Source organism: Psammomys obesus, unplaced genomic scaffold, assembly GCF_907164565.1.
Source record: "Psammomys obesus unplaced genomic scaffold, mPsaObe1.curated_primary_1811, whole genome shotgun sequence".
In the NCBI taxonomy this organism is placed as follows: domain Eukaryota; kingdom Metazoa; phylum Chordata; class Mammalia; order Rodentia; family Muridae; genus Psammomys; species Psammomys obesus.
The window spans coordinates 22,298,239-22,325,597 of NW_026596040.1; the positions used below are offsets into that span (position 1 = coordinate 22,298,239).

The 27,359-nt window shown below is 49.2% G+C and overlaps 1 protein-coding gene across 2 annotated transcripts in view; it reads right to left on the reverse strand.

Annotated features, from left to right (window-relative positions):
• Positions 1–249: 249 nt before the first annotated feature.
• The window catches only part of Ppargc1b (PPARG coactivator 1 beta), a 103,008-nt gene continuing 75,898 nt past the window's right edge, over positions 250–27,359 (reverse strand). The window contains exons 3-12 of one of the 2 annotated variants that reach the window (XM_055622801.1): positions 22,315–22,527; positions 18,837–18,953; positions 17,035–18,130; positions 16,209–16,245; positions 15,445–15,506; positions 13,639–14,437; positions 10,846–10,921; positions 8,826–8,947; positions 6,389–6,543; positions 250–5,595 (exon numbers count right to left, since the gene is read on the reverse strand). In XM_055622801.1, the coding sequence (XP_055478776.1) occupies positions 5,495–5,595; positions 6,389–6,543; positions 8,826–8,947; positions 10,846–10,921; positions 13,639–14,437; positions 15,445–15,506; positions 16,209–16,245; positions 17,035–18,130; positions 18,837–18,953; positions 22,315–22,527 (2,778 nt within the window). In that variant the 3' untranslated portion in view covers positions 250–5,494. The remainder of the gene's footprint in view (positions 5,596–6,388; positions 6,544–8,825; positions 8,948–10,845; positions 10,922–13,638; positions 14,438–15,444; positions 15,507–16,208; positions 16,246–17,034; positions 18,131–18,836; positions 18,954–22,314; positions 22,528–27,359) is intronic. The other variant, XM_055622802.1, reaches the window with a different exon arrangement.

A 27,359-nucleotide genomic window follows, 5' to 3' on the forward strand; every position in this document is an offset into this window, starting at 1 on the left:
AACGTTGGCGGACCAAAGGAACTTATTTTGCCTTCCATCTTGGTGGCTGGTGGACACTAGTCTTTGGCCACTAAGTTGGCGACCACACATTGATAAGGCAAAGTGCTGGCCAATCTCCTCCACAAGGACACTACCCAAGGCCAGCAAAGGGAAAAAGGACGCTTGTTAAGGCTTCCTTGGAGAATCCTTTGACCAAAAAAAAAAAAAAAAAAAAAAAAAAAAAAAAAAAAAAAAAAAAAAATGGCACGGAGGGATTGTAGCCACATGAATACCTTTTGAAGGAGACGTTGTAGAGATTGACCATCTAGAAACCGTATGTTGCAGGGGCCTCAAGTCTGGGCAGTTGGATGTCCATGGCATTCCAATGAAATGGCTTTGTGAAAAATCTGTCTTCCCAAATCTCAAAGGCGTGGTCACCGCTACTATGCCATTAAAGATTAAAAACAAAAAAACAAAAAATAAAACCCCAAAAGCTGCCCTAAACATATGCAGTGTGATCCATGCCTCCTGCTGTCCCACAGATTTTACAATCATCTGAAAGCAGTGTGTGAAAACTGTCGAAGTTGAGCTGCTTGGGAAAAACAAGTGTATTGCTAGTATCGTCTGCAAGCAAGCGAGAAACGGCCAAGTGATCACAACATTCAGATTAAAAGCTGTTCGGTGGGGATGATGAGAAGGCTAAGGTGAGACGAGAAATCGTCAGCGAGGGTTAGTTAATTCCTTACCACCCCACAAGAAACTATGGCTTGGATCTGTCCTGGGGAGCTAGCCTCTTCATAAAAGGCACCTCAGCCAGGACTGTGTGGATCTCATTCTGCTTGGAGGCTGCTTACCTTGCAGAAAGTGCCCCTCCCCCATACACACACACCCTGAGCTAGCCAGGGAGTGGAACTCTGGGCTTCCATGGACAGCCTCATTTGCTAGCTCAGGGGCCTAAGGTCACACAGCAAGTAAGAAACTTATAGTGAAATGTTGCTCCACAAAGCATTGCAATTGACTAGGCTGTGATTTCAGTTTTTACAACAGTGGGTACCAAGATGTAAACCCATCATTCTGTTTCTTGGGCTTCTAGTGAAGAAGGCGACTGAGGGCTGGCTCTCTTTGACTACTGCCTTGAAAGATGCCTCTATGTTCCTTCTTACACTAGCCCCCCTTACCCATCTCCAGCCCAGCCTTTAGGACAGCACCTCACACAGATAAAGGATACACATATTTGCCAGAGGAGAGTGTGGAGCAAGGCTGAAGTGTCAGGTTTCTCAAAGTGCTTTCTTTCACTAGTGTAAAGTATCTGCCTAGCTACTTCCTGGGTGTTCCAGCATTTCGCAGCTAGGCAGGGCACCCAGCCCACACTCCCATCTGTTCTAGGCCAAGGCCATCTCTGTGCATGGAACTTTCTATCCCAGGCTCCCCCTTAACTTACCCTGTATCCCCAGACTCTTCAAACAACCCTGGAGCTCATCTGTGCACAAAACCCTCAGGGATTTGGAGAGCAGTGTCAACATATTGCACATAAGCACTAGTTAGTTTCCTTCTACCCCATCGAGAAGGGTGAAGGGATCCCTTTTCTTTGGTTAACGAAACCAACAGGTTCACTCTATTTACCATTACACACCCAACCCCTTTCCACTGTCACGTGTGACACTGGGATATGGCTTTCTCAAGCTGATAACAACCGCTGGAAATCAGACATTAAGAAAAATACTTTTGACCTCAGTGAGTCTCATCAACACACCCTCTAAGGGTGGCTCTGGCTCATGGAGAAGTGCCCTTGCCTCTGTGGCAGCAGGGTCAGCCGAGAGGTGAACTCACCTCAAAGACTGGGACAGACCCTAGATAGAGCTGGCCATGCAAGAAGAGTGGGATGCCTGAGCTTTCTTTCCATTTACCACCTGCACAGTGGCCATGGCAGGCATATCACCTCTTCCCCAAAACACTGACCTGTAAGACTTGAGGTCACAAAGACATCTTACTGTATGTCTTCCCACATTAGGACTTGAGGGCCAAGTCTTTGTGGCTGGCTCTAGGCACTCCTCCCAGCCCTGGAGGCTTGCTGCTCACCAGATTCTAAAAGATCAACAGATACACACAGGCATAGGAAAGGGACTTCTTGACTCAAAGCATTTTTCTAGTTGGGGCCATAATGTATGTCAGGGGGATGGGGAGTAGGGATCTTAGCTGCACTCCATCCACTCATATTCTTAATCTATTTGATGCATTTTCCTTCGGTAACAGAGTCCTCCTGAGAGAGGACTCTGATTCAGCCTTGTGCTGACTGAGGAAGGAGATGAAAGAATTCCACTTAGTGGTTGGGTTGGACATTTCTAGAAAACACCAGCACAGCACAAAGATGACACGATGCCTGCCCTCCCTGGGCGGCTGTCAACACAGTCTATAGGAAGCTGTATGTCAATTACACGTAAACATCATTGAGACACATGAGGACAGCTACAACGAGATGGTTGCCAATAGCAGCTGCTCCCTCTGGGTGACTTCTTGACTTGATGGGAAAGAGACCAAGATGGACTCCTAGTCTTGGAGGGGCCTGACAGTCTCCTTGGTAAATTACGTGCAGCACCGAGTGAATCTTCCAGAGAGAGATGGTCATCTGCAGAGCTGGTAGCCCATTTTCATAGAAGGGTGAGTGGAGAATACCAGAAAGTATTGGGGGGGCATCAGCTCCCACCAATGACCTCTGGTTCATTAGGCCCCAGGGCAAGGCTCAAGGTTCTGTTCTGCTCAAGAGCCCACATCTAAGTGACTTTGAGTGCCAGAGAGTGAAATGACTGGGCAGCTCCAGTTAACCCTGGCTAGGGAGAAAAAGTCTTAGGATTTATTAAGAATTTGTTCTTTCCCCAGAAACCATCATCTGGCCCAGTGTAACTGCAGAAGCAAACAGTTAAGAGCCCAGGGTTCCCTGGACAACTCCTACACTCTGAGGTCCAGGAAGAAGGGACTTAAAAGCCACAAAAGTCCCTTGGTGGTGGTCAGAATTCAAATGGTTCCCTAGATTAAATCTAGTCCCTTTCCCAGCAGACGATTTCAGTAAACACTAGCTTTCCCTGTGATAAGAGCCCAAGTTTTAGTGGATGCAACTGAAGAACTTTAATTCTGTTCCATTCCATACCCATTTTCCATGTGCCTACCATCTGTTAGGAAATGAACAACTCTAAAGGAATTCAGAACGATTGGCTCTGTGCTGTGCAAAGTCCCTTTTTGGATCTATCCTTAGAAGCCACACATTCTACAGTTCTGTTCCTGCTTGCTATTCCACCCCTCCCCTCTCTATACTATTGCATTTTGTAATAGTATTGGGAGTCTTCTGCCAAGTAATGGTTTCAAGGGCACCCTCCCCAACTCCTCACCATGGATCAGGTCATGACAGGGACGAGCCAGCATAAAAACCAGCTAGCATATGGCTCTACAATAGTAGCCTTTCAAAAAGTAGACCAGGATGTCAATTAAATTAAACACTGGCCAATTACTAATGCCTTCCAGAGCACTGTGTCGAGGATTCTAATAGGACAACCAGGCTCAAAAAAAAAAAAAAAAAAATTAGTGTTATGATCAGTTAATTATGTCTGCATTGGCATCGGTTGTGGGAGTCACAATTGTGGCTAGACACCGCCTAAACAGTTAAGACTTCTGCTGTTTAGCTGTGCTCCTCAGTCCATTTCACAGGAAAGGAAACTGGGATTTAGGGAGGTCAACTGGGATTTAGGGAGAATCTGACACACAGATACTCTGTTTCCCTATTCCCACTAAAGCCGGTCTTTTCCAGCCTTATCTATGGGTGGGGAGTATTCTGAACACCAAGCATGAGAGCACGGCCTCACTTTCTCTACTGAGGTATTTGATAATATTAAAAAAAATATATATTAACCAATTCTCAAAGGAATAAGCCTGGCTTTAGCAGCTGATTAATTTAGCCTAGTTAGTTTAATGATGAGTCATTTATCAAACATCCTTATTTGGTAGAACACTGGAGAAAGAAAGGAAGAAAATGTCACAAGACCAAGGAGGAACTGATCTATATGAAGCATTAGAACGGATACTCTGCCCAGCTAGTTCTCCATACAAACGACCCCCTGGGAACCCAGGGAATGTCACACTGGATATGGCTTTGACGGTAGTCAAGAACGGTTCAAGGAAGACCCCACTGTGAATGTTCCTTGCGAGTGCCTTGTCCACCCCCAACCTGTACAACCTCCTCACTCAACACCTATATATAACTCTACAGAGCAGGGACAGGCACGGACAACAGTAGAATATAGAAGAGGCTGCCAGTTGCCCTCTCTGCCCCAAATGGCTGCTCCTGGGTGATGTCTGTGTGCCACTGGCAGGTGTCTCAGAGCCTGAGGGCTATCCGCAGGAAGGGTAAGTCACAGGACACTGAGGACCAAAGCTGAAGGAGACCCGAGCCTGTGCCGAAGCTTACATTTGCCTTCGCGCTGGTGAGTCAACTGTTGGGGCCTAATTCTTAAATGAGCTATTAGGCTTCTAGCCTACTGCTCAATTTACCTAATTCCACTCTTTAAGCCTCTGACCTTTGCATCTTTATGCTAACTGCAGCAGCAGGCTGGGGCCAGGAGTCGGGGGGCATGGTGTGGACTGCAGCTCTGTCTGCTCCCTTGGGCAAGACATTTCACCTCTCAGGACATTGTCCTCTTTCCCTGTGGAATGGGTCTAACACGGCTTGCCCCACCTTATAGGCACTCAAGGCTCTGAGCACTAGAGACAGGCACTCTCCAAAAGTGAGTCAGACAGGGAAAAGGGATCCTTATTACAACCTGAGTGGCGCTCACTCAAAGGAAGAGACCCCGGTGTTTGATAGAAGATAGCTGGACACCTCTCTCTTCTTCACACTTGTGACTGCAAGCCGCTCTTTTCTGGGGACCTAGGGGCCACCCAGCACCTCCAGGACTACATGGCCAGGGGAGCAGCGCAGCTGAGTAGCAAACACCTCGTGACAGTGCATAGTTAAACAGTCAAGGAAGCAATACGATAATCCCAGGCACAGGATAGCTGAGCCATAAATACATTTGTTTTAAGGATATACTTTTTTTTTTTCTTCAATTAAAAATGAGTTTCTAATCCTGATTCTATTTCATCATCACACGCTACAGACAGAAGATGTTATGGCGAACACGGCTCAAGTCTACGGACAGAAGTCAGTCGGGTGGGAGGGGCAGAGGATGACTGACAGCACTTTGAGGTGCACCCAGGACGATCCGCTGGAAGCGAGGACACTAATGTGGCAGTGGAATATCAACACCATGGAAACTCACGGACAGAAGCAGCTTTGTTCAATGTAAACATTGATTTGTTTTTAAAAGGAAACGACAGCAGATTCAAGTCTCTCTCTCTCACGTGTGTTCTCTCACGCTTGCTCATTGGCTCGCTCTCCTTCTCATAGACTTACTTCTTTGAAAACGTAAACATATTGGAAGGGCCTTGTCTGAGGTATTGAGGTATTCCTCGAAGGTTAAGGCTGATATCAATGCAGGCTCTGCTGGGCCTCTTTCAGTAAGCTGTCAAAATCCATGGCTTCGTACTTGCTTTTCCCAGATGAGGGAAGGACCTCTTCGGATGTGGGATCTGTGGGCCAGTGAGAGGTAAGATGGTGAGAAACTCAGTCCCAAGCAGCAAATCTGCCACTGAGGGTGGGCCTGATGGAACTGGATGGCCAGGGTGTCACAGTGCAGGAGTGGGCACTATCACAGCACCAACTGCCATCCTGCTGTGACATTTCTTCCATGTTGACAAGATCTCATGGCTTCAATGGTCCTCTTATAGAGCAACGGGTCCCAGAACAGGTCACTCTACAACTGGTTTCCAGCCAACATCCTAAAAATGGACTTTCCTCAACACCCTCCCACCAACTATGCCACATGATACACTATTAACTAGTCAGTCACAGAAAACGCTAATCAATCTCTCTCACACAGATGAGAAAACTGAGTCTCACAAAGGCTGCCGTGGGCTCTCCTCTACGAACCATTCTTCTCTGTCACATGTCTTTGTCTTCCACCGACTTGCGCACGAATGGCAATGATGACGGTGCAGCCACACTGCCATCTATCAACAGCCAAGCTGCTGCCTGCTCACAGGAATGAACGTAAGGAGGCTGGACAGCCATGGTGCTGCTGAGTGGCTGAGAGCACAGAGCGCACCTTCCTGTCAGAACAGGGAGGTGACTCTGTGGTTAGAGCCACTCACAGGACCAGAGACCAGAAGAGAAGCAAGAGGTGGCCCGAGACAGAACAGCGGTGGGATAAGAGTGGGCAGGAGTTTGACACGGGGCCGTGTCCAGAGGGGCCTTTCGTCTACATGTCATTAAAGGAAATCACTGTTCCTCATGCTACAACCCAGTTAGGCTTTGCTCTCTTACCATAGTCAGTGTATCTGGGCCAGCGGAAGTGCCGGAGCCCTCCGTAGCTCAGGTGGAAGGAGGGCTCATTGCGCTTCCTCAGGGTGGCGCCATTCCTCACAGACAAGGCAGCGTGCTCTGAACACTGGAAGGTGATGAAGCCGTACTTCTCGCCTCTGGAGGGAGAGGATAGGGTAAGAGAGGATGTTCTAGCCAGCCTGGTAGATGACTGACGAGCACACACCACAGGATTCAGAGCAGAGCACCATGTCACATGCCAGCCTTTTCAGTGGGAAGACAGCAGGCACAGCTGAACTGCTGGATGGCTGACGGTTGCTGGACACCATGCATGGTGTTCTATTCAGATGATCCTGTGAGGGAGTGTTGTCATGGCTGCCTCCCCAGGAAAAACAGGCCCTGTGGAGTTCAGGGCTCTAGCATCTACCCAATGGCATAGGACTCAGCAGGAACTCTGACAAGACCTCCTGGTCATGAAGCTAATGCTCTTAAAGCTTCCCTGTTCTCCCTCATCACCCCCTTGGTTCTGCTCTAGAGCAGCAGCTCTCAACCCTCCTAACGCTGTGACCCTTTAATACTGTTGCTCGTGTTGTCGTTACCCCCAACCATAAAATTGTTTTCTTTGCTACTTTATAACTGTAATCTTACTACTGTTACGAATCATAATCAAATACCTGATATGCAGAATAGCTGATATGTGACCCCTGTGAAAGTGTCACAACCCATAGGTTAAGACACTGCTCTAGACCCTTCAAAGATAGCTTCAGCCTCCACTTCCTTGGCTGCCAACTTGCCCTTTCCTTTACCCAATCCTGCTGATGTTTCAGACCCATCTTTACCTGCACAAATGTCCAGGCCTCCCCTTTAAGGAGGCTGTTCACCTTTTACACTCTTGGCAAACTAAGCCTTTCCTTTAGAGACTGCTTTCTTTCTCCATGTTTGCATGGAATCGTGGCAACTGCATAAAACTTTGCAAACTTCTATTTGTGAAGTGACTCAAAGGATTGTGGTAAAAATACATAACATAAAAGTTACTATTTTCAACTGTATAGCTGAGTAGTGTTAAGTAGACAGACATTGTTGAACACTGAGACTCTAGAAAAATGTTTTTTTGTTTTTTTGTTTTTTTGTTTTTTTTTTTTTTGAGATAGAGCGTTACTATGTAGCCCAGGCGAGGCTTGCTCTGTAAACAAACTGTCCTTAAATTCTCAGTCCCCATGCTTCCAGCTTTCAAGCGCTGGGATTACAGGTGTGGACTGCCATACCTTATGTGATCTACAGAACATATTCCATCTTCGAAAACACAAACCTATATCCATTACACAGCATCTCACTTTTATCCCTGGGCTTCCAACAGCAATCATTTCACTTTTTGTTTCTATTAGGTACATAAGGTAAGCATGAGTATACAGCATTGGTCCTCTTGGGACTAGCCCATGCCCTTAGCAAATGCCTTTAAATGATATGCATATAGATTCATCTATGTAAATCATGTATTGCTTCTTTTTTAGGACTGCATAATACTCTATTATGCATTCACACTGCATTTGGATTACTCTCATCTCTCTGCTGTTTTGTGCTATGAGCATGGGTGACTAGTATCTCTTTGTAATCCTGTTTGCGATTATTTTGAATATATTACTATGCACAAAAGTGTATGTTACATATTACACACTTTTGAAGGTATTACTATTCTATTTTATAGTATTTTATTTTATAGTATTCTATAATAATGTATTCTATTTTACAGTATTATATAATAGATAACACAAAAGCTTATGCTTATTTTAAGAAACAGCTAGAGTGTTTTCCATATTAACGATGTTATTTTATATTCCACTATTTGGTATGGAATAACAGTTACACAAGAGACTACTTTCTGGCTAAAGCTCTTTATTATGATTATTTCTGTTAAATCAGAATTTAAAGATACTAATAACTTACTTTTTTTGCAGGTATGATAACAGATAATTTGGAAATGCTTTCAAATCAACAAAGCTATGGCATCTATATTGAACATTCCTATGCAACTTGGACTTTTTGCAAATTCCCTTACAAATAAAAACCTGCTCCCCTAGGGCCACAGTGAGGTCCCCAAACAAGCATCTTCAAGCTGTTAAAGGACATTCCTTGGCCTGCATGGTTGTTGGAACAAAGGCCTCAAAGCACACATGGGCATCAGCTCTTCCCTGTTAACTTGTCTGAGATCCCCTCAGAAAGGAAAGCAGCAGAAAGAATAAGAATGGCTGGGTTTTATATATCAAATGTTTAGCTGACAGAAAGCATGGACACTGCGGTGCTGGGTCACATGTCGGGAGGGTTCAGGTCTGTCACCAGTTTTAAATCATCACGGTCCTTCTCCTAACCTTCTCCCACCAGCTCCCTGCTCCCTCTCACCTCCCTACCCTACCCCATTTGTAATGGCTGCCCCCCAGCTCACCTCTTACTTCTTGTCAGCACCTGGCACTCTACTATCTCGCCAAAGACCTCAAAGCGCTTCTTCAGTTCCCGGGAGCTCATGTCACTGGGGAGATTTCGAATGTATACCGTACGGCCTTCACCCTGCTTATGATGGAGGACAGAGAGGGACCCCACTGTTACTCTCACAGAGTCTCTGTGTAGGCCTGGCTGAGCACCAACTTTGTTGGAGTCAGAGAGAGGACCATGCGAACCTCTGTACCGAAGGACCTGCCCTTGTTGGAGCAGGGACCACTGAGTACAGGGGAAACAGCCCCCCCCCCCACCCCGGGATAACAACCTGCATGGAGGGGCTGAGCAGAGACTGGGCAGAGAGGAGCTGCATCATCAGGGAGCTACATGTTCTGCTCAGCACTGTTTTGAGGCTGCAAAACCGCTGAGGACAACATACTGGGGGACCTGGTGGTTTGTAGGGGTCAGAGTATTCTGGAAGGGAAGATAATAAGACAGGCATATCAGGGCCATGGGAGCCACCATTTTATCTTTGAGTTTACAAGAGAAAGCTGGATGAAGCCATAGCACAGACAAGGCACCCACAGGTCACCTTCAGGAGAGTTTGGCTCTATGCTAGATGCTAGTAGGTTTGCAGATAAGACAGGCAGAGGAAATGGTCAGGGAGGCCAGGCTGCAAGCTCCTGCCTCTCTTTCGAGATTTGTGATTTGACGGACTTGAGGCTGTTGCCTGGATACCTGTGCTCTAGTGGGTTGAGGCAGTGTGTGGCCTAGATAGGCTTTCTCTAGGCACACACACAGCCCATTCACCATCCACAGATGGCAGGAAAGAAACGCCAGAACCAGGCTCTACAACAGGACCTCATACATGGTCATGAAGTCTGTTTTGACATACCATCCGGATCCATCCCTGAATACTTTTGGCTACTCCTTTATCCCCAAGCTTCTTATGGATACAAGTCACCAATGAAAATATATTATCCCAGTGCTTCAAATTCTAGTCAGGACTGTCACTCGCAAGGAGTTATATCAATCCTTAATCCTACCAACTTCCCTTTGTTATGAGTCTGTTGTCTTTCTCTCTTTTCTGTCTCAACCACAGGACTAAGGACTTGATTTGCTTTATATGGCTGTCAACTGAAGCCCAAGATTATGCCAGGTTTGTCAAACTACCTAACCCAATAAGACTGTGTTCCCCTTTGGTTTGGTTTTGTTTGAGACAGGGTCTTACCACATAGCCCTGGTTGGTCTGGAACCCACTATGTAGACCAGGCTGGCTTTGAACTGACAGAGACCCACCTGCCTCTGCCTCCCAAGTGCTGGGATTAAAGGTGTATGCCACCATGCCTGGCTTCACCTGTGGTTTTAAGTGCCTGTTGCACAGGGCTGTGCACACACACACCCACCTCCCAAAACATGGCACAGTGAGGCTATTTGTTCTTTTGTGTTTCTCTTATAGCTCCCCTCCCTCCTTTCCAGGGCTATGACACCACTGGCTGGCCCAAGCACACTGAAGGCCCCCAGGGACTCCTTTGTGGCAACCCCTGGGTCTAGCGGCAGGCTCTGGGAGGATGCTCAAGGTGGGTGGAGAGAACAGAACAGGCTTGTTGAGGAACCACTTACGAAGCAAAGGCCCAACTCTCCTATGGATAAACTGAGGCTCAGGGAAGCTAGGAATCTTAGGACAACTTGCCCAAGGTCACACAGAAGACCTTACAACCTGGCCAGCCAAGCCTGTTTCTGCTCAAGTCATGCCATCTTCTATTGATTCTTTCAGAGTCCCTGAGGCTGAATCCTAAAGGGCTACCCACTGCATACAACAGCCAATCAAGTGCTGGGTTTGGCATGGTGCTACCTGTAATGGCTTTTGGTTACCCTGGTTACTGTCAAGTAAGACATAGTCCTATCCTACATGCAGGCTACAGTCCATTATTCCCCAGACAGGGGCTGAAGGCTGGTGGGCTTAGCATTTCCTAATGCCCCTGGCTTGCCCCCATTTATTCTAGGCCCAGGGACCCCAGATCACTTACGATGGCTTTTTCCTGCCGCTTCCTGGCATGCCGGGCGCTTGGGGTTCCATCTGAACAGGGCCCTCTGCCCTCACGCCTGTCAGTGAACAAGTAAGGCACAGTGCTCAGTCTCACTCTTGCAGAAGCCCAGCCCTGACTGTGACTGGACACTCTTCAGCTGCCCTCTGCCGGCTCCCAGGCTGAGATGACTGGGAATCTCCCATACTAATTCTGGCCCTGACCTCCCTGGCCTCACCTTTCTCTGCTGTTAGGGGTAGAAAGGCCCTTTTACTTCCTTGACTTACTGATTGGATGAGAAGAACCCCCGGAGGTCTTATATATTCCCATTTTTCAAAAGAAAGTCCAAGGCTCAGGTTCCAGCTAGGATTTGTTCAAAACTCAGAAGTAGGAGAAGCTAGATCTGGAGTCCGGCCTACACTAAAGCCTCTGCTGCCACTGGCTACTCCAGCTTGGAGCAGTCACGGCCACTGTAGAGTTAGTTCATCATCTTCTCTTGTCCTCAAGGGATTGCAGCCCCACCCAGGGTCTGCCCTTCCCCATATGAGTCTTTAAAAAAAAAAAAATACAGCTTAGAAGAACATGAGCTTTTGAACCACCGAGCCTAAACTTAATTAAGCCCTAGTTCTACTATCTCCCTATGGAGGGTGATCTTGGCTCAGTCTACCAATCTGTTCAACTTACTTCTCCATCTGCAAAATAGGTATATACCCAACTGTGCTCACCTCCTCGGCCATTGTGAGCAGTAAATAAAATTTACTTAAGTGCTTTGATTGGTATTGCTCAGTACATGCCTGCTCTCTCTCTCTCTTTCTCTCTCTATTTACCTTCTCTGGTCTCAGCTTCCTCATCTACAAGAATAAAATAAAATAAAATGGAAGTAAGAAACATGTGGCCAGATGATGGTGACACATGTCTTTAATCCCAGCACTTGGGAGGCAGAGGCAGCCCAGATCGCTGAGTCTGAGGCCAGCCTGGTCTTCAGAGTGAGTTCCAGCACAGAGGAAACCTGTCTCGAAAAAAAATAAAACAAAAAAGAAGCACATATCCTCCATCTGCATCTGTGAAGCTCAAACAGAATAACAGAAGGAAATGTAACTCATGACTTCCAAGCACTAGTCAGTCAAGGATTGTCGTTCACTGAGCCCAGAGTTGGTGTGGCTTCCCTTCTGGGTTGCTGGGATGGGAAGCATGGAAATGGCATTGTTCAACTGCTCTCAGCTGAACAATGGCAAAGAAGGTAGGTCTAGAGAAGGCTGAGGGATGGTTTTTCAGGCTTTCAGGTTTTTCAGATACATAGCTCTGTGGACAATTGAGCAGGAACTAGTATAACCAAGTCACTCTGTCCAGTAAACAGAAATGGCCAGGCCTACACTGTGCCTACATCTGAGAAGAGAAAATAGGGAATCTATAGTCTCAGGGAAGGTCTGGCCTCAACTTTCGGGGCTCTGGAATGCAGACCCCTGTTTAAATGCATGAGCTAGGTGGGAAAGGAAGTGCCTACCTAGTGCTGGCCCTGAGGAATGGGCTCCACACTGGGAAAAACTCAGTGGCATTAGAAACAAACCTTTGCAGAGGGAGGTGTCTCACTTCCAAACTCCTGGGAGAGTATAAAAGAACCAGAAAGTAAGCCTTGAGAGTTCTGTGGAACAGCCGGGCTGATAGCTTTTAAGTGAAACCTCAGGCAAAGTCATTTGTAGTAACAGATAACTTAGTACTTCTTCACACTTGTTTGTGGGGCATTCATGAACTCCCTCCCCGCTAAAACTTATGTGTATGTACAGTTTGACAAGCAGAGGGGCCTTTGCTTTTTTGGGATCTTCAAAGAGCATATAAAGCTGACTCTGTCTACAAAAGGGTATTTATAAGATCTGAATTCTGATCTCGGAATGCTTGGAAGCATCTTAGAAATGCAAATTATCCGTGTCCACAGACTCAACCTCTCAGCAGCATCTTCCCAAGTTACCCGGATAATGCCACGGCTCTGCTCCAGGCTGAAGAGTGCCATCTAGTGGCCACTCAAGCAACTTCAAGCGCAGGGCTGGGAAACTCCTAAATCTTTCTGGAGCCACCCCAGGACAAAGCTAGAGCCATGAGCTGCTGTGATGAGAGGGAGTAGAAACTGCTCTCACCCAAATCTGCCTCCAGGTTCCTGCCTTGAATTCTTGCCTTGACTTCCCTCGGTAATGGAAGAGTGACCTGAGAGCTGTGAGATGAAATAAACCCTTTTCCTCTGCGAGTTGCTTTTTGTCATAGTGTCCTTTTCCATGTCCAGTGCTCAAAGATGGGATGCTCACACTAGCTCATGATGCACCATCTCCTTCCTCCCTGGGGTCTTTAAGGGTCTGCTTACAGCAGCAAATAATGCAGGACCAAGCTTAGGAGTAAACTTGAGCATTGCTTGCGCCCGGGTGTTTTTCAGAACATAGATAGAAATTACACTACTTGATCTTTCTTTTATACATTAACATCATGTTACCTTTCAACTATGTGTGTCTGTTTGTGTAAAAATTTATCCATTGACAAATACAAAGGAGAAAACAAGGGTCAAGTTCATTAGGCTATAAAGTCGCAGGTGGCCAGAAAGTGGGGTTTCTTTCTTTTCAACAGTTTCTGCCAGAATTTTACTTGCTTTGGATAGCCCCACTCTTGGGGAGCCCATCTCACGGCTTCTGACCAGGACTGGGGCCACACACAGAGATGCAATCCCAGTTTCAAAGCAAGTTCCTAGGGCTCCTCCCCTTTAGCACCTAGTGGGTGCTCAGATATCCCCCTTCCCAGGGACACCAAGCATACCTGAAGTTCTTCCGGGTGGCTGGTGACCAGGAGCTGCAGGATGAGGAGCCAGAACTGGAGCGGCTGCGGGAACAGAGCTGCCGACTGGCCTTACTGGGTGGGCTCTGGTAGGGGCAGTGGTCAGAGCAGGGAGGGCTGACCCCTGAGTCCTCTCCTTCATCCTCCTCCTCTGCTCCATCCTCCTCTTCCTCCTCTAGCAGGAAGCTGCTCTCGCCACTGCTGCTGCTGCTGTCCTCAAATACAGTGTCGTACTCCGGGCTTTTACATGAAGCCAGGTCTTCATCCTCCAGGGCAGTCTCCAGCAGCCCAAAGTGCTTTGTGAGGCTGGCACGGATCTCATGGTCTCTCAGCTGCATGCTGTCCTTAGGGATAGGGTCACAGCCCTGGTCTGCCTCCTTCCTAGGGGCCTTTGTTTCAGTTGGTGGAGTGGCACCCTCCTGGGGCCAGTCCTCAAGGTGAACCCCAATTGGCTCCCAGGACCGAAGCACCTTCCTCTGCAGGGCAGCCTTTGGCCTGAGCACCTGGCAGTAGTCATGATCTCCAAAGGAGCAGGAGAAGGGACGCTTCTGGCCAGCCTGGGAGACTGGCTGGGCTGTGGCATGCTGCAGGTGGGACAGGAGCTCGCTTCGCTCCGGGTGCCTTTTGGGCAGCTTGTGGGAGGTCCCTTGGGTGGCTGTGAGCTGAAGGCCCTCGGGAGAGAGGCTGGGAGCTGTGTCTTGGCCTGGGCTGTGCTTGGTATCCGGCTTGAAGGGGTCCTCCTCCATGGGCTTATATGGAGGTGTGGTGGGTGGGGTGAGTCCTACCCAGGTAAGAGGAGAAACAGGTGAGGGAAAGGCAGGTCTCCTCAGAGGATATTAAGAGATCCGTTTGAGAGGACAAACAAGTGGCTTCATGCCACATTCCTATGGGTGGAGGGCAGGCATTACGAACTGGTCACCGCACTGCTGCCTAAGCCTGTATATGGCCTATAAGAACCCTCCTGTTCTTAGGAGCTGGCATGAGACGAGAGGCAATGACCATCCTTTTGGGACTTGGTAATGGCAGCCAATGTGTCCAGGTCAGAGATATCTGATCCCACACTACTGCCAATCCTTTAAAGACCCCTGCCTCAGGGGTACCCCAGCACAGAGAAGGCAGGTGTCACTGGTAAAACCACCCACTCAGTGTCCCCGATGCTACTTGATTTGACTTTGTGCTCTGTTCTTCCCAGAACACCAAAGGAACTTGCTAAAATGCTCACCCTTCTCTCTCCGTGCCTTCCAAAACCTACAGGATGGGTATCAGGCCCCTCTATGTTTTGGTCCTTTGGGTCTGTTCTCCCTTCCTTCATCCCTACTTCTTCCTTTTGGCAGGACCAGGGACCAGCATCTCAGATGTGCCCTGTACTTGCATTCTGTCCCATCTTTACTCAACTAGTTCTGCGGCTAAGCACACCCTTCCTTGTCTTCCCAACGCCTGTTGGTCCTTCAACCTCTCAGTGATCTCTGTGCTAGATACTCCACTGTCTGACCAGGCCACACTGACCTTACATTAGCTAATGAGCAGAAATGAGCACACAGCTAACCATGCTCCTGAGGAGTTAGCCCCACCAGACAGCAGTTTCCTCCAGAGCTGTGTCTTTGCTTTCTGACCTTGGTAGCACCTCAGTTGCTGGTACCAGCAGTGGAAGGATTGGCCCCAGACCTTGGCCTCCTCCCAGCATGCTCCCCATGCATCTCAATGCTCAGGTAGTTCATGAGGCAGCGTTCCTGCCTAGGGCCTTTCCAGCTCCCCGCAGGCACCCCAGCAGCTGAACCCCTAGCTCACCTGCCGTGCCACAAAGCTCCACCGTCAAGGACTCCTCAAAGCTCTTCTTGCCAAGAGGGTGACTGGTAGAGACAGGGAAGACAGAAAGGGAAGAGGCTGGTCAATAGGAGGCTTCCATGAGCCCAGACTTTTGAAGAGAGCAAAGGGTAACTATGATAGACCCCAGGACTGTCATGGAAAGGGGCCCCATCCTGGTTGTTGAACTCAAGTTGCAGTTTTTGGAAGGTTCAGGCAAAGTTTGATGTAGATTCCTTGCTCCATAGATGGAGCAATTGAGGCCGAGGGAGGGAAGGAACTTGCTCCTAGAACTACAGCATTGGAGGCCTCCAGCCCCCACCCCAAGGAACACTCTTCAGAATCTTGGAGATGACAGCTCATGAAATGGTTTGACACCCCCTCTTTCCCCTCAGCTCACAGAGGCTACATTTTAAAACACACTCCCTTTGAAGGGCGTCTGAATCCTGAGGGCTTGAATAACAATAAGGTCCTGAGGATGGGGTCAGGCTCAGGCTCAGGGGCTGATGACCTCCCACACAAATGCACATTTTTTCCCCCCTGAGACAGGGTTTCTCTGTGTAGCCTTGGCTGTCCTGGACTCGCTTTGTAGACCAGGCTGGCCTCAAACTCACAGAGGTCTGCCCGCCTCTGCCTCCCTGAGTGCTGGAATCACAGGCGTGCACCACCGCATCTGGCTTTTCAAAGGCACAAATTCAAGACAAAAAAATCTCATGGAATAATATACTGATAATTTCTAAAAAATCTACCTTTGTGACAAGGCCAGCATGAGGCACCTGGGGGAGACTGAAAAGACAAAAAGGAAAAGAAAGAAAAAGAAAATAAGATTCCCCATACACACCATCACAAACACTCTCCTCTTCAGGGAGCCCTCACATTTCCAGGGGCACCAATCACAGCTGCCCTTTAAGGTGACATATGGCCTTGGCCACCTAAGGGAAGGGTCAGGCGCAATTCAAATACAACTCACATTGCTGGTTCTCAGCCAGTGGGTCTCCTTACGCTGCAGAAATAACAGATGGGCAAGTGACTCCCTGCTGGCCAAACAGTACAGCGCGGTGGCCAGGTATTCTGAGCCCAAGGCTCTAAAAGCCCAAGCTGTGACTCTAGAAGGTTCTGGTGAAGGGTCCTTCACTAAACTGCTTGGAGCCTCTGGCCTCAGTCTCTGTTTTTTTGTTTTGTTTTGTTTTTAATTTTAATCAGGTTTCCACATGTAGCCCAGGCTGGCTTCAAACTTTCTTCCTGTCCCTGCCTCCTGAGCACAGTTACCATGCCTAGCTTTGTTTACTTTTTTTTTTTTTTCCCCTTTCCTCTATCCAAACATAAGCCCCATACAGGCAGGCCTCTTGTTCTTTGTTCATTAAGCAATGCTTTGATATGCATGATGAAAATCTTGAAGATGAGCAGGTGTTTTCCTGATGATCTGCCCCAAAGCCCACTATACAGAAAGGGCAGTATGGACAGACAGATGGAACCTCACTCAACATGTAACACTGCGGACTTTGAATGCAGTGCTCCCAGCTCCCAGTGGGAATGCTATGCCCGCCCCACCCTCTCTTGGGAACCATAGACTACCTCTGGAAGGAGGCCGTGGGCAGCTTGGGTCCTCATCTGTGTCCCCACACCCACTCTCACAGGGGCTTTCCAGGGCTGGGATCTGGGATCCCTGGGGGAGCTGCTGGTTTTGACTGCTGTCTGTGGGACTGCCCAGTTCTTCCTCCAGGTCGTGGGTCTCTGTAGCCAGGCACATTGAAGACAGAGCACCTAGGGGCTCATCAGTGAATGTCAGCCAAGGGCCCAGCTCTGGATTCAGTCTCCTGGAACGCCGCACGGGGCACACAGAGCTGTCTGGCTTCCTCCCTAGTTTGGTCCATGGCAGGCCACGGCCTGGTCTCTTCCTGCCCCATTCTTCTTCCTCCTCCTCCTCTTTTTCTTCTTCCTCCTCTTCCTCCTCTTCCTCCTCCTCTTCCTCCTGCTTTTGCCTGGCAGGCTGGCTGATATCCCGCTTGACCTCTAGCCTCAGAGGGCGCAGGCTAGGTCTAGGCCCAGCGCTCTTAGGGGAAGCTGTGATCCTCACCTCCTCTGCCATGGCAGAGTGAGCAGGGGAGGCCTGACTGTCTCCGGGGGGCCTGGGCCTGGACTGGGGTGTGAGGGAAGCATAGACAGGTGTGGCTAGGCGGTAGGGCTTGCTGACATCACAGGGGACATCTTGAGCAAGAAGTTCCCTTAGGATGGAGAACTCAGTCCACATGGGTTTGGGGGGATGCCAGGATCGGGGTGGGGCCTGCCTGGAGGGGCTGCTGCAGGGCTTGGGGGCCAGATTTGGTGCCTGTTGGGGCAGCTTCCTCTGGGGCAGACAATAGGTGTGCATGTAGCGAATAAGCTGTACCATGGCCCTCACATCCTCCTGGGGAGCCTGGACAGTGCTGGGGCTGGCCCTGTCCTGTCCTAGGGAGTCTTGGGGAGAGGATGGAGCTGGCCAGGGACTTGGACAGTCCTCCCCCACCTCCTCGTCCTCCTTGGAGAGGAGCTGAGGACTTGGGTGGGGGGTTGGAGAGCAAGCTTTCTCTCTGGGGCAGGGCAGCACGGAGGTGAGGTGCTTATGCAGTTCTGTACAAGGCCGGCTCTGAGACCGCAGCATGGGACTCTTCTTATCCTGGTTGCCATCCACCTGGAGAAAGAAATATGCCAGAGCGGTCAGGGAGGGCACGCTGCTTCTCCCTCTGCCTGTTCTAGTTGCCAGCAGATCCAGCACCTTTCTCCAGGATTGTGGGAACGGCCTGTTCCTTCCCTTCTTCCCTAGCCTCCAGCAGGGCTGGCACCTGGCAAACTGAGTTGGTGAGGAAGAAAGAGGTAGCTAGACTTTTACAGGGCTCCCAGCCTTAGAGTCTCTGTAGACCCTTCTAGATATCCACCAAAGCTTTCTTTGACCCTATAAAAAATAGGGCCAGGTCAGGTATGGGTGTCACCTTTTGTGTGCAAGGCTCTAGAGTGGCCAGCAGCTCCTCAGAAAAGAAATCCTGAAACCCTAGTATGATATGGACTGTGGCCTCTACAACCAAGAAGGATCCCGTTCCTATCTGCCCCACCCCTGCCCCCGGCTTAGATCCTGAGCCCTGTAGAAGGCCACACCTTCCTGTTCCTGCTCTAACATGTGTCAAGATCTCACAGCCTGAAACATTCAAGTGTGGGAAAGCATGGGGCTCTTCTAGAACCTCCAACTGTTCTGGTTTCAAGGAGCAGTGCTCAGAATTCTAGCTTAGCCAGGGCTGTGTGAAGACAGAGGTGGGGACTGAGGTAGGCTAAGTCTGCCACTCCTAGCCACAGCTGACCGCCACCTGGGGGCCCAGGTCACTTCTGGGCATGTGCAGAAATACCTTGACACAAGGCCGCTGACTTCTGGACCTGAGGTTGGCCTGGGACCAGGTGGCCCCCTCCTTCAGAGCGTCAGAGCTTGCTGTTGGGGAGGATGTGGCCAGGAGGAGCTTCTGCAGCTAGGAAGAGGCAGAGGGGAGAAGACTAGGGCCATGCACACTCACAGACCACAGGGCACCACATGCCAGCTGGCCATGCCCTGGCCGGGAAAACAGATTGCTGTCTACCAAACTCCCAAATACCATTATCCCACTGTTAGCACAGTCAGTGACCCAAAGGGAACAGTTCTGGGTGATGCCTGCTTGTTCTACTGTTAGAACAGCATCAGTTCACTCTGCACGTGACTGTAACAGGCACATTCGCATACATACATAGATGCACTGATGGAGAGGCCAGACACCAACATGATGCTTGATCTGGGATTCCAGCTGGCCATGACATTTAAAAATGCATTTCTTAAATTAAGTACATAGTACTCACTAATGTTAGTGTGTGTGTGTGTTTGTGTATAGTGTGTGTTTCGAGCAGACTATTAAAAGCAAGACTCCTGGCTGGGCAGTGGTGGTGTACGCCTTTAATCCCAGCACCAAGAAGGCAGAGGCATTCAGATCTCTGTGAGTTCAAGGGCAGCCTGGTCTACAGAGCGAGCTCCAGGACAGCCAGGGCTACACAGAGAAACTCTGTTTTGAATGTCCCCCTAAAAGATGCAAATCTCCTTTCTTCTCAAGGTCCTTTCTCCTTCCCACATGCAACTCCCACTATTTTTTTGTGAGCCTTCACGAGGTGGGCTTTAATCATACAAGAATATATAATTGTACAAGAGTACATAATCATACAAGAATTGTAATAATACCTCCAACCCACTCAGCTGTTTCTTCTATACAAGTAAACTAATGCTAACCTTTAATTTATCCTTTCTTCACCTATTTTTGTTTATGTGGGGGGGAGGAGGGAAGGGTCACATGTAGCCCAGGCTAACCTCAATCTTCATAGGAAAGGACGACTTGAATTCCCGAGCTTCCTGCCTCCACTTCCCAAGTGCTGAGTCTTCAGTCACGCACCAGCACACCTCGTTTTATGGGCTTCATAAGATGCCAGGCAAGCAAGCATTTCACCTACTGAGCTACCCTCCCCCCAGCCCTCGATAACTTTCAAAATAAAGATGATGGAAGCTCCCTTGCTTCAGGTCCCTGCTGGAGAGTGCATAGTTCTCTGCCCTGAGAGCAAAGAGGCAGAAGGAAAACATCTTCGGGCTGCACTGCAGCCAAGGGTGAGAACGAGCTGAGAAGTATCCTGGGATTGTACTATGATACAGAGGGTCTCCTGGGGAACATGCCTTCCTAGCACCCCAGCAGAGAGCACCAAAGGCCCAAGAGCTAGACAAAGGCCACACCCTACATTCCGAGTAAGTGAGGATCCCTGACACCCTACCTAGACTACAAACAACACACAAATACACACACACACACCTCACCACTCTGGGCTAGAGGGAAGAGGTCTGGCTCTAGTCCACCTCAGCCCCATTCCAGGTAACACCTTGAGCAATCTATTTCCTTCTCTGTACTGAAACAAAGATGGGAGTGGAAGGGAGACATCAAAAATCACCAGATCTGAGACTTTTTTTTTTTTTTTTAAAGCACCTCTGAGCATCTAGCAGACACTGCTGACTTCAGGATATGCACAGATCTGTAGAGGTCCACAGGTCTTCCAAGTCCACAGGCCAGTTCTCTGGAATCTAGGGCAAGGTCTATGGTCTTTAAGGCTTCTCTGCCCCCCCCCCCCCAGAACTATCAGAATGCTGGGAGACTTGACTTCCCATAAGCCTAACTTATTACGGGGAAAACAGAACCACCCTGGCAACCAGTATGCTGTATAGGCAGAATCTAAGGTTCAGGACTGAGACAACTTTTGACCAGCAGGGGTTGCTCTTTCTCTTGACAAGGCCTCCTGAGCAGCCTGGTGCAGAAATAGCACTGAGAATTTCTACTACTAATGGCCTTGTCAGGGCTCTGAGTCAGCCAACTGTGTCCTAGGTGGGCCTGTGTGCTAGGCAGTGTTCTAAATGTTCCCCAGCTATCACCCACTGTAATCCTCCCAACAGCCTTTGACCCAGGCCCTATAATCTACTCCTATGGATCAGAAAGCTGAGTCATTGAAAGGATAAGAGAGGGTGTATGCCTGAGGACCTCAAGCTCTCACAGGCAGAACTGGGATTCAAATCTAAGTGGCTTCTTCCAGCCTGGAAGGATGTAGGACCCCACAAGAGGGAGCCATATTGGGAGACTGAACACAATTTGGGCAGGGACACACTAGGCACTTGGTAAATGTCTCCCCAGTGCTCTGAGGCCTCAAAGGCAGCAGAAAAGAAACCCCAGGGCTCTAGCACACAAGTCAGTACACATGGGGTCTAACTTGGTCGGTATACCAACCTACCTTGAGACTCATCCCCTAGGCCTTAATTTCCCCAAGAGCAGTATTCAATGCTCACCAAGGGCCTTTCTAGGATCTAAGGGTCCTCCCAGCTCTGAAAGGCTCTAAATCCCCAGAAGCTAGAGCTCCAAAGAAAGGGAGGAGCCCACGGCAGCTGCACAAAGTTGACCCCATGTACCTGGGACTTGGTATCCTCAGCCAGTGCCCAGGACAAGCATCCTCAGTAACTTGGGAGGTCCAGACCCTTGCAAGGTCAGTCAGAGCCCACCCTTCTACATACACTCTACACACACCCATATGGAAAGCATTTAACTTGCACTCATTGGTGTGAAAACTGGCCCAATCTCTTTGAATCATAATCTAGAAGCATCTATTTGAAATGGAACAAGCATGTATCCACAGACCCAGACATTAAATTTCTAGTATTTATCTATTTACATGAGGCAACCAGTGACTGAAGTACTGTGTGTGACAACGGAACAGTTGACAACGGATGTTCCATCAGCAGGGGGAATGTTTAAATGATGGTACATCCTTACCTAGAAGTACTACACGGTCGACATGGAGGAGGCAGAGCTCTACATACTCATCTCAAGAGTTTCCAGGACACATATGAAGCTCAGTGAGAAAGCAAGGTGCAGAACAGTCTAAAGGCAGGATCTGTTGTTTTGTAGTTTTTTTTTTTTTTTTTTAAAGGTGAAAAGGAAAGTCATGTAACAGATCAGTAACCATGGTTACCTCTGGGGAAGAAAAAGACAATTGTAGAGAGGGCTCAGGAGGTTTTGCTTTTAACTGTCCATGTTCCTGTTTCCTACTTGGGTTTTTATCCTACGCGTGTTATCTTCGGGAAAATGTTTGCGTGTGATTTTTAGGGTTTAAAATAGAAATAGAACAAGGTCTAATGCCATGGTCCAGGCAGGAAGGGTAATAAGGCCCAACTCAGAGGCCTTGCACCCTAAGCTCTCAGCAGAAACCCTGACTGGCCTGGAACTGACAGCTCAGCCCTCATTATTCTACAATCTGACACCAGCCCCAGGCCACGGTCCTCACCAGTGAAAGCTCGTCCACTTCAGACACTGGGGACAGAAGCCTCTCCAGGGCAGGGCTGGGGGGCGCAGATAAGGGGGCAGGTGAAGCTAGGGGGCAGGATGCTGTGTCTCCTTCATCCAGTTCCGGGAAGGCAGCCAGCCCCGCATCATCTTCAGGGATGTCATCCAGGGTCTTAGTGAGAGCAGCCAAGAGAGCTTCATTCTCACTGTCAATCTAGATGGAAGAGACAAAGGGGAGGGGGGAGGAGAGGGCTCGTCACTGTGGGAGACCCCGCTCTCTGCAGGAAGGAAGCCTATCTGCCTATCCCGATGAATCAACACTACCTTCTTGCCACCCCAACCTGGGCCCCTTAACCCAACAAATCTGTTTCGTATCCCTGGAATAACACATGACAGCTCCAAGAACCACAGAGGTTAATAAGCAGACTAAGGGAAGGGCCTTGCCTGGAGTCTCAGCCTTGGCTCTGATGCTCCTTGAGCCTGGGCAGAGGGCAGCCTACTTGAAGACACCTGCCTCCTCTATCAGAGACTCAAGTTCCTCTCCATCATTGGTAGCAGGGTCCCAGCCTCTTGAACCTTGAGGCCTAGGCAAGGTAGAGACTGGATACCTGAGGACTCAACCGTGACATAACTAGAGAGAGGGGGGTAACTTGGACTTTCCGTGGGATCCTGGGGCTTGTTCTCTTTGCTCACTCAGGGAAAGAGAGGCAGCAGTGGGTGCTGTAGCTAGGAGCTTGGGCTCTAGGGTGGTTGACTCACAGAGACCACACTTACCAACTGTGGGTTCTTGGTGAGTTAGTCCTCACCTGCCAGATGGGGTAACAGTCAGGATTTACTCTAAGAAGCTCCTGTTGAGGATGATTGGGTGGTTGCAGGCAAGGTGCTTAGAAAACAGTGCCTGACGCAGAGCAAGCGCTTATGACTTGCTATACTATTCTTACTAACTATACTGCTACCATTTCAGTGACAGTGATGGGAGCCAGTCCCCACCTCCCTGCCTTCTGTCCCTCCCCATCACACACTGTACTGCATCTGGCTTTGTGCTGGATGCTGGCCATCTAGCGTACCAAGACCACATATCTCCTGCCCTCCTAGAGCTTGGCCACGGGTGAAGAGTGGAGCTAGAGGCGACAAACCCCCAGGCCCCAAGCTTGAGGTTGGGAGCACAGACCACACTGCTTTTAGAATAGGCCAAGCACCCCAGTCAGTAATCCTGGTTCCCTAGGTCCCTGCTGGCAGAAGCTCATGGTGTCACAGGGTCCCTTCTGCGGCATGCTTTCCCATCCTGGTTCCAGCTGTTTATCCTTTCTTCAGGAAGTTCATCTGAAATACACATCTCGTGACGGCCTTTGGCTGTACTAAATCTTTTCTAGGCTATATAGCCCTACAGTGACAGCGGCAGCTGAGTAACTCAAATGGGGACTTGGGGAGAAGAGAATAAGCATGTTTGTAATTTTTAGAACAGAGCTAAGAAAAAAAAAAAAAAAAGCCAGAAGAAGTTGTTAGTGGGTCTGAGCCAGGGCTTTGTGGACTCTGGATCTAGAAAGCGAGATGAGGACTCACGTGGCTGCCCCCACCTGCAAGATTCCCCCAGTCCTCAGGCAAGACTTGCTATGCTCTATTTCTAGAACAACTTGCTAGCTTGATGGGGAATTAACATCCTAGAACTTGGGGCCCAGTGATATTTGGGGGATGACCACACAGAGCTGAGCTCTGCCACTGCTAGGGTGGTCCTGGGCAAGGCAGGAATATAACAACAGAGCCTCCCCTAGCTTTGAGCCTAGGGTATGGGAAGCAGCAAGATTGGTGAATGAAGGAAACATGAGGAATAGCAGGGAGACTGGCCAACTTCAATATCTTGGGTTCTAGAGAAGTCACTCAGAATGACATCATCAGTGCTGGGTGGAATGAGAATTCCCAGGGTGCCATAAATTATCGCACTTAACAAAACCGTAAGAGCTTTCAGGGTCATCCAGCGGCTAGGGTTGTCAAACAGGTGGCATGCGTGTTCCAGCTCACCTGCGGCATGAATGACGTCATGCCAGACAGAGTCCTGGTGACACAGGGCTCTAGGCAACGACCTCAAACAGTCACAGCTGGTGTTCCTTGGGAAGCCTACTGCCATTCTTTCCACAGGTGGGCTGAGGCCTCGGAACAAAGACCTGTCAAAGGCCACACAGCAAGCCAGGGCAGGGCAAAGGATGAGAGAACTCTACCTTACACAGGCAGGAGGTGGGATGAGCACAAAATGGCAGAGACCATGATGAGGCTTAAACCACAGTGACTAACGGAAGTCCTGTTCCTCCCCCCATAGGCAGTCCCTGGGCTGTAGCTCTGGAACGGCTGGGTGGGGGTAGGGGAAAGGCCACCTTAGCCAGACATCACCGTGGCTCTCTCCAGGCCTGCTGGCTGCCCTGTGGACACCTTTGGATATCAGTGGAACTGGCCACCTCATCCTGCCTGGGCCCATTAGCTTGTTCCCCCTGCTCGGCTTAGAAATGGAGTGAAAATTAATGGAGAGTTAATCAGTTGAGAAAGGGATATTAATAGACTTGCCCCGCCCTCAGTCATCTCCTGCTCATCTTAGGCTGGAGGAAAAGGAGCCCTGGAGAAACCTTAGAGAGATTCCTCATTTGAGGACTGCAGTGGCATGAAGGAATGCCACAGAGCAGTGCCAAGAGCCGGAAGAACACACAGAGGCCCTTGCCTCTCCAAAAGGCCTTTATGAGTCTGGAGGCACCCACGGCCCAGCATGCCCGTATTCTGAGAGGGTCTGTGAATTCCCAGCATCTGTAAGGACTGGTAACTTTCTTTCTCCATCCTTAACACACCAAGAAACACTTCACTCCTCACATGGGGAAACTGAGGCCTTGTAAAAGACTACATAGCACAAAACAGCCAAACACCTGCTTACTCTAGAACACTCACTAAGTACCTGTCATACCCTGGCCCAAAAACTTTGGGGCACACAGATAATGGAAAGCAATGCCCATGTCACCAGATTTTTGTCAACCCTTATAACTATAGCTTGCTCCCCTATCTCTTAATTTGTTCCTGTAGCAACAGTGTCAATAGAGTGTCAGAAAAGGCCTCTGACACAGCACAATGCTTCATGGTGTCCACTGGCAGAAGGAAACAAAGTTAATGGCAGAAGGAAGAGCGGAACCAGTGGCGCCTGGGCCTCAACTCAGGTTTTGGAAGAGGTCATACATGGCCCTTGACAGTTTCTTTGTTAATACCTACTAATTGAGCCCTTACCATATACAAAGGCTTCAGAAACGAGTAAACCACCATATTCAGGGAAAGCACAGACAGAAGATGAGTAGAAGTGACCGGAGCTGCAGGAGGAGAGACCCATGGCTTTATTTATGTGATAACTATTTATTAGGGCTGGACACAAGGCCGGAGAGAGACGGGGGAAGCCCTGGGGTACAATATGCATAGTGAGGACATAGACCCATAGTTCAAGAAGGATGCCACACATACAACGATGACAACAGACTCTAATCACACCATCACCTGCACAGCAGGTGCACTTGTGTATAATGGCCTGGTCTAGGGGAACTGGGTATGAAGGGGGAAGGTGCTGGTGTAAGAGCTCAGCCCACTGGGAGGGCTGACTGCTCACTAGGCTGGGCGCCTGAGCAGGCTCATTCATCTGGGAACCCATTGCACCCATGGCATGACTGCTCCAGATTCTGCTGGTTAGGTGTGGGGCCTGTGCATTCACTGGGGATGGTCTCCAGAAGTACCCTGGCCCCACTTGTATTTCAGCTCTCTGCAATCTGAAAACATTGTCTGAAAAACTGTCCCCTACGAGAGAAGGAACAGCATTGTTTTGGAGCCATGTTTAAGTTTTTGTTTTTGTTTGAGAGGGCTGGTAAGATAGCTGTTAAAGTGGTTGCCTTGTGAGCAAGAGGACTGAGCTTAAGGCTCAGAACTCAAGTTAAAAAGACAAAAACAAGAGTGGCAGCCGTGTGCATGCTATGCCAGGGTTAGGGGAGTAGAGACTGGTGAATCCCAGGCCAGTGACAGACTCTGTCTCAAAAAGCAACATGTGCTGGTTGTAATAGTGTCTGTCTTTAATGCCAGTGCTCAGGAGGTGGAGGCGGATAGATCTCTGCCAGGGATACGTGGTGAGACCCTTTCTCAAAAACAAATACAGACAGAAAGCAAGGTGTATGATGCCTGAGGAATGACAAAGAGGTTCTCCTCTGGCTTCCATATGCATGGACAGACACACACACACACACACACACACACACACACACACACACACAGAGAGAGACAGAGACAGAGACAGAGACGAGATCCTGGACGGAGTCAAACAGGTCAGGGCCCAGCTCTCACAGGATTGGCAAAGGGGTTCCCAATGGCAGTGCAGGTTGTGGGCTCCTAAGTTAGAACCTTTGCCCTGACCCTTCCTAGGTGCGGGACCTTGGGCCAGTCACTTCAGCTCTCTGGCCATTATTTTCTTCACCTACAAAATGAGTGATTACTAATTGTGCAACTAATAGGTTAGAATAGTCTCAAGAAAAACCCATACTATCTACTATGATGCACAAGACTCCATGGTGATTTCCTGCCTCCCTATACTTCTTTCCCTTAGTCTTTCTTCCCAGCACTCCAAATTCCCAGAGGCTGCTCTACGGTCACTGTTTCTGCCCTTCCAAAGCCCCCCCACAACTCCCTAAATACAAGAGGCATTTCCTGACACTAGCCTGGCCCCATTCTCTGCCCTGTGCCTTGGCAGTCCCTGCTGCTGGCTTCAGGGTTTGCTAATCTAGGGACATCTCCCTCCAGACTTCCAGACTGCTGATGACCTCTGCTCCTGACACACAGGAAGCTCAAGAGACTCCTCTAGAAGGACAGACAAGCTCCATCTGCAGGACTATCTGGGTTGGAACAATGGCACGCAAGCTCCACATATGTTGCCGTCTGACGGCCGCAGACGCACACTCAGCATAGGCACCTGTCCCTATGGGGAAGGCGGTTTTGGAAAAAGAACAGTAAATCTGAAGGCTCCATCACCCAGCTTCTACATGG